The sequence below is a fragment of the Aricia agestis genome, chromosome 10, assembly GCF_905147365.1.
Source record: "Aricia agestis chromosome 10, ilAriAges1.1, whole genome shotgun sequence".
NCBI classification, from domain to species: domain Eukaryota; kingdom Metazoa; phylum Arthropoda; class Insecta; order Lepidoptera; family Lycaenidae; genus Aricia; species Aricia agestis.
This window is the reverse complement of record NC_056415.1, coordinates 13,125,133-13,140,010: the sequence shown is the minus strand read 5'-3', so window position 1 is coordinate 13,140,010 and position 14,878 is coordinate 13,125,133. Positions and strand designations below refer to the sequence as shown.

General features: G+C 37.4%; 1 protein-coding gene across 2 annotated transcripts; it reads left to right on the top strand.

Annotated features, from left to right (window-relative positions):
* Positions 1-2,997: 2,997 nt before the first annotated feature.
* LOC121731080 (myoneurin) lies at positions 2,998-14,740 on the top strand. 2 transcript variants are annotated; one of them, XM_042120412.1, is made up of 10 exons: positions 2,998-3,149; positions 3,985-4,310; positions 4,677-4,953; positions 5,058-5,395; positions 6,043-6,221; positions 6,361-6,489; positions 7,961-8,072; positions 9,227-9,367; positions 10,279-10,428; positions 14,506-14,740. In XM_042120412.1, exons 2-9 carry the CDS (start codon positions 4,019-4,021, stop codon positions 10,407-10,409), a joined length of 1,599 nt encoding a protein of 532 aa, XP_041976346.1. In that variant the 5' UTR covers positions 2,998-3,149; positions 3,985-4,018; the 3' UTR covers positions 10,410-10,428; positions 14,506-14,740. The 2 variants fall into 2 exon arrangements, with proteins under 2 accessions (XP_041976346.1, XP_041976347.1); XM_042120413.1 differs by lacking the exon at positions 2,998-3,149 and having other exon boundaries at positions 3,960-4,310; positions 9,281-9,367.
* Positions 14,741-14,878: the final 138 nt, after the last annotated feature.

Sequence of the window (14,878 nt, the reverse complement as noted above, 5' to 3'; positions counted from 1 at the left end):
TAAAATCTCAGGAACTAGGTACTTGAACTGTAGGAATGAAATAAAGTACAAAATTTGTGTTTCTTAATGATCAATCTAATCAACTGGGTAGCAAGTTTACAAACCCTCGTAATTAATTTACTTAAATAAAATAATTTCGTTTTCAAGGAGTCAAAAAATGACTAATTTAAAAATTGATTTTCTCAAAAACGAAGTAAAACGCGCACACGGGAGTTCTACTCTTGCATTTGAAATATAAGACGCCATCGACTCATTGCATTAACTTAGTCATGTCCGATTTTGGGGATTTCTAAAACACTGTGGCGTGGACGGTGTGAGAGACCGCCCACGGCCTCGCGGTCCTAGGGGCCTCACGCCCCTTAGACAGTCGTTTTTTTAGGATTTACGAGTATTAAAAAAATCTTTCAACAAAATCCGTCTTCTTGCATCATCCATCAGGGGGCCTCGCAAAATATATTTTGCCCACATAAAATTTTGGCCTTGCGCCGCCACTGCCTATCAGTGTGCAAAAAATAAACTCACATTTTATTATGAGCGCTTACAGTTCAGTTATTTTCTGAAGATTCATTCATGACACTCGTAACACCAGAGTCATAGATTACAATCCGCGCGCGAGCTCGTAGGAATCGAGGGCTAAAGAGCGGACATGTAACTGCATATTTTTTTTACGTCCGTGTAACTGCAGTGGCGGGGCAAGACCTAAATTTGTTGCGAGGCCCCCTGATCGATGACGCAAGAGGACGGATTTTGTTGATAGAAATATTTTTTTGATTCGACCGGCCCGACCGAACACAAGGCCCGTAGGTGGTGGCTCAATTTTTACGTCTTACACCGCCTCTGCAGGTAATTTACGGCCTACGGGGCGCCCTGGTCAGTCGTCGCGCCCTTGATAAGGAACGCGACGAATTTAAGAAATTCGTCGCGTTCCTTATCCTTCAAATCCGCAATCCTCGACCCATCTTTGGCCTTATTTGACCTATTAAACATGTTACAAGATTCTTCTTAGTTATTAACGCCAAGTTATTAACGCCCGCGTTCGGTAATAACTACGAGGCTACAGATAATAATAATATTATGTATAATATTAATGATTAATATTTTGTAGTAACTACATGGACATGGTATTTTATAAAGAGACTCGAGTCGTCTTTCAGCGCTGCTACTTTCACAGTGAACTCTCTACAAGGACCACGTACACACCCTTAAGTATTATCACTTATTTTTGTTGCACACTGTAAAAAAGTTTCTAGGAACCTATACTATGGAACAGTAAAATTATAATACTATAGGTAATATAACATAAATACAGTAGGCGTGCATAGATGCATTGTAGGGTGGTTAAATGCGTCGGTCATAAAGAAAATCAATAAATACTGCGCACGCGGTCAATAGTACCCCATGCAAGCAGACGAGTCGAGTTTCGCTTATTTATTAGATCATGGTGTAATGACATAATTTATGTGGCCCAATCAAGAAGGGCCCAATCAATAATCATAGCCTTAAAAAGAGGTACTTAAATTTAAAAAGAAGGGAAAACTTTTTGGTAGAAAAAAAAATCGGGTTCAAAAAATATACCAAACAAAAATCTAAAATGGCGACGAAATATAAACAAGTGTAAATAATTATAAAAAAATAAAATCTGTTTGTCTTTGTACGGATTCTTGTGATTATTTTTTGACTACAAAATATACAAAAGTATATCATTTGTGTATATTGCATTACTATACAAAAAAGGCTTTGTTATTTTGTCTCTTATTAATTTATTATCTAAGTGACAATTTATTTTTTCGAAACTAAAGGGACGCTTATATAACTAAAATTGCTCCACTCTCGTCAACTTTGACGTCACGACTACAGCAAGCAATTTTCGGCAACAAGCAGCAACAATCAGTAATATTAATTATTATGTGTTATGCCGGCTAGCCATACAGTACGCATATTATGTGAAAACTGAAAAGTCATGAGAGTTTGTGTCTTTTCACACATCTATAAACTTATAATAATGTAGCATTGGGCACTCATTCCAAAGAGAATATAATCACTACGTTTTAACTCATTCTGCACGCTGTTTTAGGTTTTAAATTTTTGACGATAAGGTTTATGTTTTCTTTCACAATTTGGTGCTTATATAATATTATTCTTATACTAGCTGTTTGACCGAGCTTTGCTCGGTATCCGATGAAAATGACATTTTCTAAAAATGATTCCTAGCTAGATCGATTTATCGCCCCCGAAACCCCCTATATACTATCGTTGGAGCCGATTCCGAATTCTAATTCTTGTGTATATATATATATATATATATATATATATATATATATATATATATATATATATATATATATATATATATATATATATATACAAGAATTGCTCATTTAAAGATATAAGATTATGTGTATTAAGACAGTCTTCTATAATAATATCCTTATCTAATATTATGTTATATTAGATAAACTGTATGGTATGATATAACATTATGATTTATAATAATGCCTGACGCTTTGTGGCAACCACAACGAAACAATACTCATATGAGCGTACAAAAAATTAATTCGGATTTCTTTTCATTGGTAAAAATTTGTATTAGGTACGTACTATAACTATAACGTATTATTTTGAACGGACTACTGAGTAAGTACTAAATTTATTTTTAATTAGAATTAATTTTAATTGTAATGATTAATTAACATTAATAAAATATGATGACATAAAACCGAGCCTTTAATATTGACGTTGTACGTACAACATTGTTCTATGTACATGCTTTATAAATTATGTGCTACCTATGTTGTTACTAGGCGTAGCTAGGGTGTTATGTAGCAATTTGCGCATGGACAGGGTGGAGAAGGGTACCGCAGGCGTCGCCGTAGAGCTAGGTGTGTTGAAAACAGGGCGCACGCGCGCGCATCAACGCGATGCCAGCGACGCGACGCGAACTCATGGGAGTCATGGATCGATGAGATATACGCGCAACCCCGCTCTTGTATTAAATCAATACGAATCCTATCGATTTTTAGAGCCGCAGCCGCCGCACACCAAATCCGAGGGTCGCAAGCGGTGGGTGCGCGCAAGTTATTGTATTGCAATTTCTAATATATTATTGTGTAGATCTCTTAAATTATTTCAATGACTATCAACACATTAAGGTAATGATTTAATTTTTATCGTTAAGTTTGTGCTGTTAATTTTATTTTTTAAATTAATAATGACGAATATACAATTTGGATTATATTTTTATAATCAAATTTCGATTAATTTCGGTGTATTTAAGAGATTTTACGTTTCTAATTTTTAATAGTAAAATTAAATGTAAAATAACTTATTATCTAACAATGCCTACGCCATCTCTCGAGATTTTAGAGCAGAATAATTGAGTTTCAAATCATAATCTGTTTGTGTATTTGCATCATTATTTGAAATTTGAATGTTTTTTTTATTATATTATTGTGGTTTGGAAGTTATTATTTGCTATTCTTTCTTTGTAAATTCTGGGCTGTTCTACCTAAATCATAAAATCAATATCTCAATTTTTCATAATCAATACGAGCAAGCAGCGGCCATGACGAAACAAAGTCGTAGCATGGAACAAGTTAAGGAAAGGGCTGCCATAATTAGTAGTGTAAAATACATATAATATTTAAAAATGATTAATAATTACTAATAAAACTAAAACTAAACAAATGAGCTGAAATTATCTATTACTAATACACGTGTAGTTTATTAATATTATTTAACTTCGATAACAATCTGTCTAAATCGTTTTAAAGTAATTTTGAAATTTATTAAAGTACCAAACTCCAATTTCTTTCGAAATGTGACAACACAGCATGGCCGTTGCCTAGCAACGAAATGTCGGCACTGCGTTTGGCTTGTAAACAAAATATTACAAACTTCTACGGCACAGAGTACCTACTTTATGTTCTACGGATAAGTTGGGACTTGGGATAAGTATACGATTTTAAACCAAGGCTAAATTTTCAGATAATGCTAGAGAAGATGAAGAAATAAATAAAAAATGACGTCGACGGACACGTATCAGCTAAAATGGCACTCGCACAGTTCCCATTTGAATGGGTCTGTAGCGGCGCTGCTACGTTCGGACCGCTTTACCGACGTGGTTCTGTGTACTATGGACGGGTCACAGATACCGGCGCATAAGTTCATACTGAGCTCGTGCAGCATCTACCTGAGCAGTCTCTTCGAGGGCCAGAGATCGGTCATGAGAATGGGCGGGATGCTGTATGTGGTACTACCCTCCGAAATATCGACCAAGGCCTTGAAAATTCTTATAGAATACATGTACAAAGGTATTTACTAAAAGTAATTCATTTATTTTTGTTACTTATGTGTAGTGCCAGTTTACGACCTCTGTGGCTCAGTTGGTGGGCTGTTGGTAGCTCAAGCCGGGGGTTCGAATCCCACAGACGGAACAAAAAGTTTTCAAAATCCCTGGGTCATGGATGTGTATTGAATAATAAAAATGTTAAATATATGTATAGTATAAAAGTATTAATTAAATATAATATTTCCGTTGTCTGGTCTGGTCCTTCAGGTACTTAGCACGGGGCCATACTGACGTGGTGTGAAGCGTCCATAGATATATAAATATATTCATTAAGTGGGAATAAAAATGTACTAAGTGTGAATATTAAAATTCTATAAAAATATTTTAGGCGAGACAACAGTTTCGAACGAGGTATTAGACATCGTTTTGAAGGCTGGGGAGGTGTTGAAAATTAGGGGTCTCTGGAGGCAAACAGATGAAGCCGGCGGTGACTCTACACCAGCGGAAAAAACCTCAAATACCACAGCCAATGTCACACCAGCTGCAAACTTAAATAAACAAGTAGCGAAGAAGCCTGAGGAACCTAACCCTAAGCTAACTGTTAAGAAGGATGATAAGCTCCTAAAATCTTTCAGCCCCAGCCCCACTCAAGGAGGAGTTACAAGGTACATTATTTAATACATATTGCTAATATTACAATTTTTATTATTAAACTAAGTTCAAGAGTATTGTTTTTAGAAAATCTTAATATTTCTGTAATTTATTGCAGACCCATGTTTATTGGACCACCAAAGCTGGTTTTCATTAAAACAACTGAAGGTGGCAACCAAGCTGCTCTGCGTCCGGGAGCTCCAAAGGGACAAACTATACTAGTCAGGCCGGCACCGTCCAGCGACAGTATGGCCACAGCTGTCAGTACTGTTAGCACAACGTCTACTTGTTCAGTGGCAAGCACAGATGGAGATGATTCCCCAGACGAGGCTCCCACTCCTCGTATACTAAGGAAACACACTGAAAGGAAGTATGGCAAGAAACCAAAGATAAGTGAGTCAATGGAGACAGATGAAAGCAAAGACAATGAAGAACAAGAGGATACTGTTAGTTCAAGTGAGTGTTTGCTTTATTGGCATAGATTTATTATAAGGAGAACTTACATAATTTTGTCAGGCTATCTCAAGTCTATGTTAGCCATGATCTGTTAGCTGGATTTGGATATGTCCTGACCACAGACAGGTCATGATAGATACCGCATGTGTATGTACTTCGCGTGCCATATCGCGCTCCCAAACGACGAGCAATGTTCATCTTTCGAAAGTCTGTTCTTTAGTCTGCTATCGGAATCGGACGTCAATTGGAATCTTGAAAATGCCTAAATGCCTAAAAGTGCCGTATTGATGAAATTCAAATAGAAACGTTGGCCTAGATAATGGGCACTTTTCTTATCATCGGTACGTCACAGTAGCTACTTATAAAAAAAGTGACACGCTCGTTTTCATACAAATGGAGCGACATGCGGTATCTATCTTGAAATATATCTGTGGATCTGACCAAATATGTGAGTCTTTTAGGGAGATCGCTGACGACAGACTTTTTGTGCGATCGAGTCTGCGGCGCCCATACAGTCGGCATGGCCGCGCCTCCTCCCTCCCTTCTCCCTTCGTCTTTTACGACACTTCACGTTTACAACACCGGAATGCCAAAATGTGTAGTGGCTTTTTAAAAACACTTTTGACATACTCATTGTGTATTTCCAGAAAAATCTACCCAAAGCACCGATTCAATACAGAACACAGAGGTCCAGATCAAAGATGAGCCAGAATGGGACGCGAGTAGCATAGAGGAGGAGGAACGATCCATAGCCGAGATGTTTCAAGCTGAGATGAGTGTTAAATCCGAACCTGTTGATGATGTGGAAATTGAAGAAGAGAGCTTGGTCAGTATGTTTCGTATTTTTACAAAAGGAAAATATTATCATTTCAAAAATGGAAAGACGTAAAATAGTTTTCATTTTATATTATAAATTGCGGCGCGAAGAAATGGCAGGCAATTATTGATTTCTTTTTCTTTTTCAGCTGTACAGCCCACTAGCGTGCGAACTCTGCGCCGCGGTGTTTACGCTGCCCGCCGCATGGGTGCGCCACGTGCAAGGCCACGCCCACTCCGACACTGAACAGCCGCGCAAACGCCGATATCGATCAGGGGTGAGTGTACCTGTCTCACTTACACACATTGTACGAGTATACACGTTACCGGCCGCGTTCAAGGCCAGTCTGATACGAAACAGCCGCGAAAGTACCGCCATCGATGAGCAGTTACTATACCTGTCTCACTCACAAATATTGTGTATGGTGCCCGCCGAGGGTTTTCACATGCATACGGTTGCAGCACGGTCGCCGTGCCGTACAAAGTAGAAATGTACGACATGGGTCACGGCCACGGAGCTAATACTAAGAGGAGGTGTTGTAATCAAGTTTCCTTATGAAACGACGCGTGACAATTTGCGGGGTGAGGGGGTGTCAAGCTCCGCCCACTTCTCAATATTACTTCTATCGGCTAAAAGCCAAACTACTAGCTTAGGTCGATGTTGATGTCACTACGTAGTTCAACTATCTTACACTAGATGTCATTTTGTCTTGAATATTATGGGACGTACTACGGCCCTGGATATTTTTTACGTTTCAAATAGTTATCATAGGTGACGACAGATGGCGGTTTATAAGTAATATCATAATAAAATCTATATAATCACGGTTTTAGCTATTAAATGTGTTTAAGACTAAGTGTATAACGGTTTTCAGTATTCAAGTATGATTATTGTAATAAACTTATGCAAAATTATACGCATTTACGTCTGTATTATCTTTCAAAGGTTTGGCCACCTAGTGTCAAGTAGTATAATTAACGCTGAAAGCTGAAATGTTCTAGAACTTTTATATTTAAATTACATTTAAAATTATTTCCGAATGAAATGTGATGGTATTTATATTATCAGAACGTCTGTCTGAGTGTTTTCGACATTGTAAAACACAATACTTCATCTTTTCCTTGTTAAATACGCAGAAAACACCATTTATTGGGAGTCTCGTTACGTGTGCACCTGACAAACCCTGAAAGTGTACTGACTTAAGCCCCGCCCACAATGATGACGTCAGGACCTAGTTGAAAATCACAGTGCACAGTTGCTTAGGCCAGCTCCTCTTTGTATGAGCTCCGTGGTCACGGCACGGTCGCCGTGCCATGTGAAAGCTGTCTAAGTAGCTCATACATATTTTCTACTTTGTATGCCTGTGAAAAGGGCCTTAGTCTAGGCCCACTCCGAGGCAGAGCAGCCGCGAAAGCGCAGTTATCGGTCTGCGGTAAGTATACCTGTCTCACTCCCACTATTTTCTTCACGGTGTCTCTGTCAAGCATTGCGTGTACGATGCTTGACGCGTGCGAAGCCACGCCCACTCTAACTTTTTAAAAAACGGCGGCGCTATTGTAAGCGGCGTCGTCGATCTGCAATATGTGGTTAATAAGAGTATGCGTATCTGTAATTTCTGTATATTGTATTGCTCCATCTCTCTTACACACCCTGCGTGTACGAATTTTTTATGACTGCGACGTCCTATATAGTCATTAAAGAAAATATTGAATAAAATGCTCTTCTAACCGTATAAACATTGTCTACAGAGTGACGACACAGAAGAATCGATGGCACTTCTACGCTGCGACCTCTGTCAGAAACACTTCCCAAACCCAGCCGAGTGGGTGCGACACATACAGAGCACGCACACTGAAACAGGTCAGTATCAATAGTATTTTTCTGATATAAGTGTTTTATTGTAGTTTCGGAGTATAATAATTTTTCAAGTAGCCATGAATCATTATAAGGCATAGCTAAATAATACGCAATAACCTAAAATGTACCTACTTGTTGAAAAATCAATTCTACAAGTATTTTCCAAAATTTTGATCAGGAAGACCTATGTTCAAAGGTTGATTACATAAATGTTAATGTGGTGATAAATTATAGCAATGATAAACGTTAAATAGCAAACTAAAATATATAATTATTATTAATTACGGTTCGTTAAGAGTTATTTTTTATTTAATTTTATTATGAGTTGTTTGACCTTTCACATAAGTGATGACTTTGTGCCAACCTCACAATCTGTATACCTGTCTGAGCAACTCCAAAAAATAACTCTCAACAGACTACAATGAATGCTCTTCTGTTTTTTTTTTTTCTACTAATTAATAAAAAACTTGAGAGGTGTTAAGGGACACCCGGATTGGAACGAAGTTCCAGTTTATTATTTCTCATGTACAAAAAACCTGTATACACTCAAAAAAATTATCGTCGCTAGGTACACCACACTGTTCAATGCGAGGGAGAGAGAGACAGAGAGAGAAACACGCGCTACCGCGTGTCGTGTCGTGTCAAAAGTGTCTTTACAAGTTTTTGTCTTAATTTTTACTGTCTAGCCCTCTTTCGCAACGTGCGATAAGGAACTTCGTTCCAAAAATTAAAAATACTTCAGTGTGCCACATATAATATCTTTTTATTATTTTTAATTACTGAATAGTGTGTTATTTTCTAGATGTTTTTGATAATAACATAGCTGAAACATGATTGTTGTGTATGTGGCTAATTCTCGACGAACGATGCATCGTGTATTGGTAATATTAAATTTATTAATCACTATTTCTTTCCACCGTTTCGCCTCTTATGTTTTGCCTTTTTATTTTCTCAACACCAGCCCGCTACAGTCATAATAATCACTTCAGTTATGTTTACACAATGAATGCTTTGTCCGTCTCGAAGGACCAATTTAGTCTGTCTCTAAGGACCAACTTAGTCCGTCTCGAAGGACCATCTTCGTCCGACTCGAAGAACCCCCAACGAAGCATTTCATTGTCGTGAAACTTATTGTTCGTTCGGTGTCGGTTGTCCAGAATTGGCCATATCAAACAACAGTGCCCCACCAAAACGTCACAATCGTTTCACAGAGGGCGTGCAAAACAAGACTTGCTCGCACTGCAAGAAAAACTTCCCGTCGCATGCCTCTATGTTGATACACATGAGGACACATACAGGTGAGTTACACAACTATTTTATTATATCGGTATTTATTTTACAAAAGTCCATACTAATATGATAAATGCGAAAGTGCGTCTGTCTGTCTTGTCTGTTACCTCTTCACGGCCAAACCACTTTGAACCGATTTGGCTGAAATTTGGTATGGAAATACTTTGAGTCCCGGGAAAGGACATAGGATACTTTTTATCCCGGAAAATGTACGGTTCCCGCGCGATATAAGACCTATTGAAACCGTCATATTAGTTACTGTCTTACTGATCTATTACCCACAAGGGCAGTCTTTAATTTAAGCCCTTAATTTTTAATCCATAATAATATGCGAAGGTATGTCTGTCTGTCAGCTGTCTGTTACCGCTTCACGCTCAAACCGCTTTTGCGAAAATTTGGCATGGAGATATTTTGAGTCCCGGAAAAATGAACGGTTCCTGCGCAACAAACCGGTATACATTTCTACTCAAGTACCTAACTCCAACGGTCAACAAGCAGTAAGGCTGCCGCGCGACTGTCATTTGCATAGAAGTCGCGCGGCTGCAGCGCGGCTACCGCACTGCTTGCGACGTAATGTGAAGGCGCTCTAAGACTTGGTTCACGCGGCAAAATCCTGCAATGTTTTTGCAGTATTACGTCTTAGCAAATAAAATATAGTGGCGCATCCATGATCCAATGGATATACAGTGTGTAACAAAAATAAGTGAAGTACAAGGAACGCGTACACACCCTAAAGTATTATCACTTATTTTTGTTACACCCTGTATAGAACCATTCACCCGTCGATTGTACTGCACAATTTGTTGCAGTACCATAGACAAATAGTGCACAAGACGTATACTACAAAAAAAGTTCAGGATTGTGCCGTGTGAACCTACTAGTCTCAGCACGATACGAATGCGTCTGTCTGTCCGTCCAGGCGAGCGTCCGTTCGTGTGCGGCATGTGCAACAAGGGATTCAACGTGAAGTCGAACCTGCTGCGCCACCTGCGGACGTTGCACGACACGCTCGACGACCCCGGACCGTCCGACGTCAAGCGCGAGACCTGAGGGAGAGGAGGGGGGGCAGGTGGGTGCTAACACTTGGTACCATCGAATAAATTGATTCATAGCCAGTTGACGCACCTACGTCATTCGGTCGAGTTATGTCTATTCGATATTATAGTTTGTGCGTCTTATGATGATATGGGTGACACATTATAATTGACAATAGTAGGGAAGTTACCTAAGAAAATTAATCGATACTATACGATAAAAATATCGAATCACTTCGTAAATGAATTGCAATCGAAATTATCGATTTAGAATACGTTTATTTATTCCAACACACAACATATACAGAATAGAAAATAAAAAATTAAAAGGACTTAAGCTATGTACAATTATAATTATAGGTATATGTTATGTGATGTCAAAAATTCGTACTTTTACTACGATTTCGTACTGACGTATCAGAGTGGCGCCGGCGATTTAAAATGGCCGCCCTTTTTATCGATTTGATTTCGATTCAACAGTGTCAATCTCTATTGGCATAAGTTCCATTTCATGCATCTGACATTTTTCAAATATTTTCGTAACAATAATTTTCACAGTTAAAATTTATAATTTTATATTAATAACTTAGCATTTAGCAACTTTTCATTTTTATTCATTTACAATTATTATAGGAAACATTTGTTTTTGTAGATGGAATATAATTTATTACATTTTGTTTTTTTTTTTGTTTTCTTGTAAAAAAACCCGTAGCAAGGAATATGAGAAGTGTCACCCATATCATCTTAAAACGCACAAACTATAGTTATGATCTGTCGGCTGGGTTTGACGTAACATGACCTTACGTAGGTCCGCCATCTGCCTATAAATCAACTTCTCTGATAGTCTACGAATACTAAAAACTAAGGAAACGTAACTCCCATACTTCAACCGTTTTGAATTTGGTCCCTTTTCGCACACTAAAATATGGCAATAGCTACGAAACACTAACACTCAAAGAAGAAGGGGCATTTTTGTATGGGACCCGTACCCAAGCTGTAGCACATTGAGACATGTATCAAAGGAAAGGGCTTAAAAAGTTGAACATTTTATTGTATGACGAAAAGTCTCTAAACCATGGGAGAAAAAAGTTAATGAGGGTAGAAAGTAAGAAAAAATCACAAAAAACACCCTGTATTATTGCATTAATTTATAGTCTTGCTGGTAAGGAATCATTTCTAGAAAGTAATCTTATATGACAAATTTAAGGAAACTGTTATATTTTAGTATATTCTTTCATAATTTAAAGAAATGTATGAGAAATCAATAAAACCTTAAATATCTAATCTTTCCTGGATTTTATCGTATATAATCACTTCGGAGAAATGTTTTATAATTAGCAATTATACTAGCGAATGGCGCAATAATACAGGATGTTTAATTTTTTCCGGAAATGAAAAAAATAACATTCCGATTCCTGTATTATTGAAGTAATTTGTAGTGTTGCTAGTAAGGAATAATTTCTCAAAAGTAATCATATATGGCAAACTCAAGGAAAGTATTGTATTATGAATTGCTTCATATTTCAAAGAAGTGTATGAGAAAACAATAAAATGCTGAATGTCGAACCTTGGCCTCATTTTTTCGTTAATTATCACTCTGGACAAATTGTTTATAATTAGCAATACCTTCGCATGGTGCAATAATAAAGGATGTTTTTTTTTATTTCTTAGGAAAAAATAAAACACCTGTATCTATTATTGCACCATTCGCTAGTATTGCTTATTATAAACAATTTTTTCAAAGTAACAATGTGCGGTAAAATCCAGGAAAGGTTAGATTTTTAAGGTCTTATTGTTTTTCCATACATTTCTTCAAAATATGCAACGATAGACTAAAATATAACACTTTCCTTAAGTTTGACATATACGATTACTTTCCAGAAATGATTCCTTACCAGCGACACTATAAATTGATACAATAATACAAGGTGTTTTTTTGTGATTTTTTCTTACCTTCTACCCTCATTAACTTTTTTCTCCCATGGCTTAGAGATTTTTCGTCATACAATAAAATGTTCAACTTTTCAAGCCCTTTCATTTGGTATATGTCTCAACGTGCTACATTGGTGGGTACGAAACGCCCCTTCTTCTTTACGAAATAAATCCGTTGACATCAATTGTCACTTCTATCTTAATATATATATTTCTTGTGTGCGTGTGTATGTGACTAAACTCCTAAACGACTGGACCAATTTTGATGAAATTTTTTGTGTGTGTTCGTGGAGATTCGAGAATGGTTTAGATTTACAGTTTGGTCTACTGGAAAATGTTTTTTCAATTCATTTCTTATTTATAAGGAGTTGTTGATTTTGGAATGTTTTACATTAGATCCGGCGGACGGCGCTATCATCGCATTCAATATTATTCTATTTCAATTTTAGTTTGTCCTGACAGATGGTGCTACGATTAATCTGAAAAAAATTTTGTTATTCAATTCATGTGCTGATTAAAATATTAAATATATAACACATAGGCTACAATTTTAACCGACTTTCAAAATGGGGGAGGTGTTATGTTCGTTTTCTTATATTCAACGATTACTCCGCCGTTTGTTAACCGATTTTCAAAATTTTTCTTTTGGTATATAGGCTATCATCCCAATTTGGTATTATATTCAGAAAAGTGGTGATCTGATGAAGGATCCATAAGTAATCGAGGGAACTCCTCAAAACTTATAGGGAAACATATGGTGACTTCGGTTTCGTGAGAAGTATTCTAAGCATATGCTACCAACAAGTAAGATTTTGCACCGAGATATACCTGGTATACCGTGGTTCGGAAGGTGCTGAGAGAATTCCTGATTCTTTATAGATACAAGTTTGGGAGTTTCGGCGTTGTTTTAAGAACAGAAAGCATATGCTACTATGCAAATCACATTCTTCATCATCATCATCATCACTACCATATTATACCATTTCATAGTCTTTTAGATCGAGACTCGAGTTTGTCAAGCGATAATTAAAAAAAATCTATATCTACCTAATATTATAAACCTGAAGAGTATGTTTGCTTGAACGCGTCAATCTCAGAAACTACAGGTCCGATTTAAAAACTTATCTCAGTGTTAGATAGATCATTTATCGAGTAAGACTCATCATTTATCGAGAAGGTTATATTATATTATTACTCTAAGACTAATACGACAGAAGAAACTCAGGAAAATGTGGGAAAAACGGGGGAAATATTTTTTATGGGAAAATGTAGCTACGGATTCTGTAAAATTTCTAATTTACGCGGGCGAAGCCGCGCGGGACATCTAGTATATTATATTTAGTATTTACACAACATTGTGTACCGAATACACGCATAAAGTATGCATGTATTCGGGTCACATTTTGCAGACTCGTGGACAAATTTTTTGACAGTTACTCTTCCTTCGTTTTTATTATTTGTAGCTTCGTACCATCGAAGAAATTGATTAATAGGCAGTTGACGCACCTACGTCAATTCAATATTAGACGTGATCTATCGGCTGGGTTTGACATAACATGACCAAATGACGTAGGTCCGCCATCTGCCTATGAATCGATAGTAGGTACCATCGAGGAAGTTGATTCCTATGCAATTGACAGACCAACGTTATTTTGTCGAATATGTCAATTCAATGTAAATTGTGATCTGTCAGCTGGGTTTGACGTAACGCGACCGAACTACTTAGGTCCCCGATTTGCATAGGAATCAACTTCTCTGATAGTACATAATAGCCAGTTTCTGAGGTTTACGAAGTGAAACTCTTTAGTACTTTGGTGCGTCGAGAGCAAAATAAAATTTATACCACGAAACGACACCGTCAGGATTTAAGACACATAATATGATACGTGTGCTCTGTACACACTATTTTACTGACACACTTTAGTTTATCTGAGTATTTATTATCAGCGCTTTTGGCTAAAGTCAAAATATTAACCAATCATTGCCCCTATAGGTCAATTCAGACCGTAATGCGACACGTAGATATATTTCTAATTCTATATAATTTGTATTGAATTGACAGATTTCAATTGCGTGACACGTCTTGCAAATCTGTCAAACCCATACAAATTTAGAAATGCATCTACGCGTCGCGTTGCGGTCAGAATTGACCTTAACTTTACATAACATTGTATCCGCAGGTAGAGGTAGAGGTCGCGGGCGCGGCGGCGGCGGCGGCGGCGCGACGTCGGCAGCGGCCCTAGCGGCGCGCAAGCAGAACTACTCGCTGTTCCTCAAGCAGCGGGCGGTGCTGTTCTCCGCCAAGAAGTGGAAGTAGTAACTCGTCCATCGGCACATTACTTGATAAATGATAAGTGTTATGAATTATGATTCATATGTATAGCTTGTCGAAAAAAGAGTAGACGCCGAACACAAATTTTAAATCACATAAAAAGTACAAAAACCTTATTATTGCTAATAAAAAATGTGTCAGAGCGTTAATATTTAAAAGTACAAACATTCTCTATGAAATACAAAGCGCAAAAAGTACCATTTGATCGCGATTGTTTGGAA

Bases quoted from the DNA above. Each gene is read 5' to 3' on its own strand.
- LOC121731080 (XM_042120412.1), top strand. From the start codon at position 4,019: ATGACGTCGACGGACACGTATCAGCTAAAATGGCACTCGCACAGTTCC. The intron at 6,222-6,360 runs GTCAGTATGTTT...TTTCTTTTTCAG, and splicing joins AAATTGAAGAAGAGAGCTTG to CTGTACAGCCCACTAGCGTG. The intron at 9,368-10,278 runs GTGAGTTACACA...CTGTCCGTCCAG, and splicing joins ACACATGAGGACACATACAG to GCGAGCGTCCGTTCGTGTGC.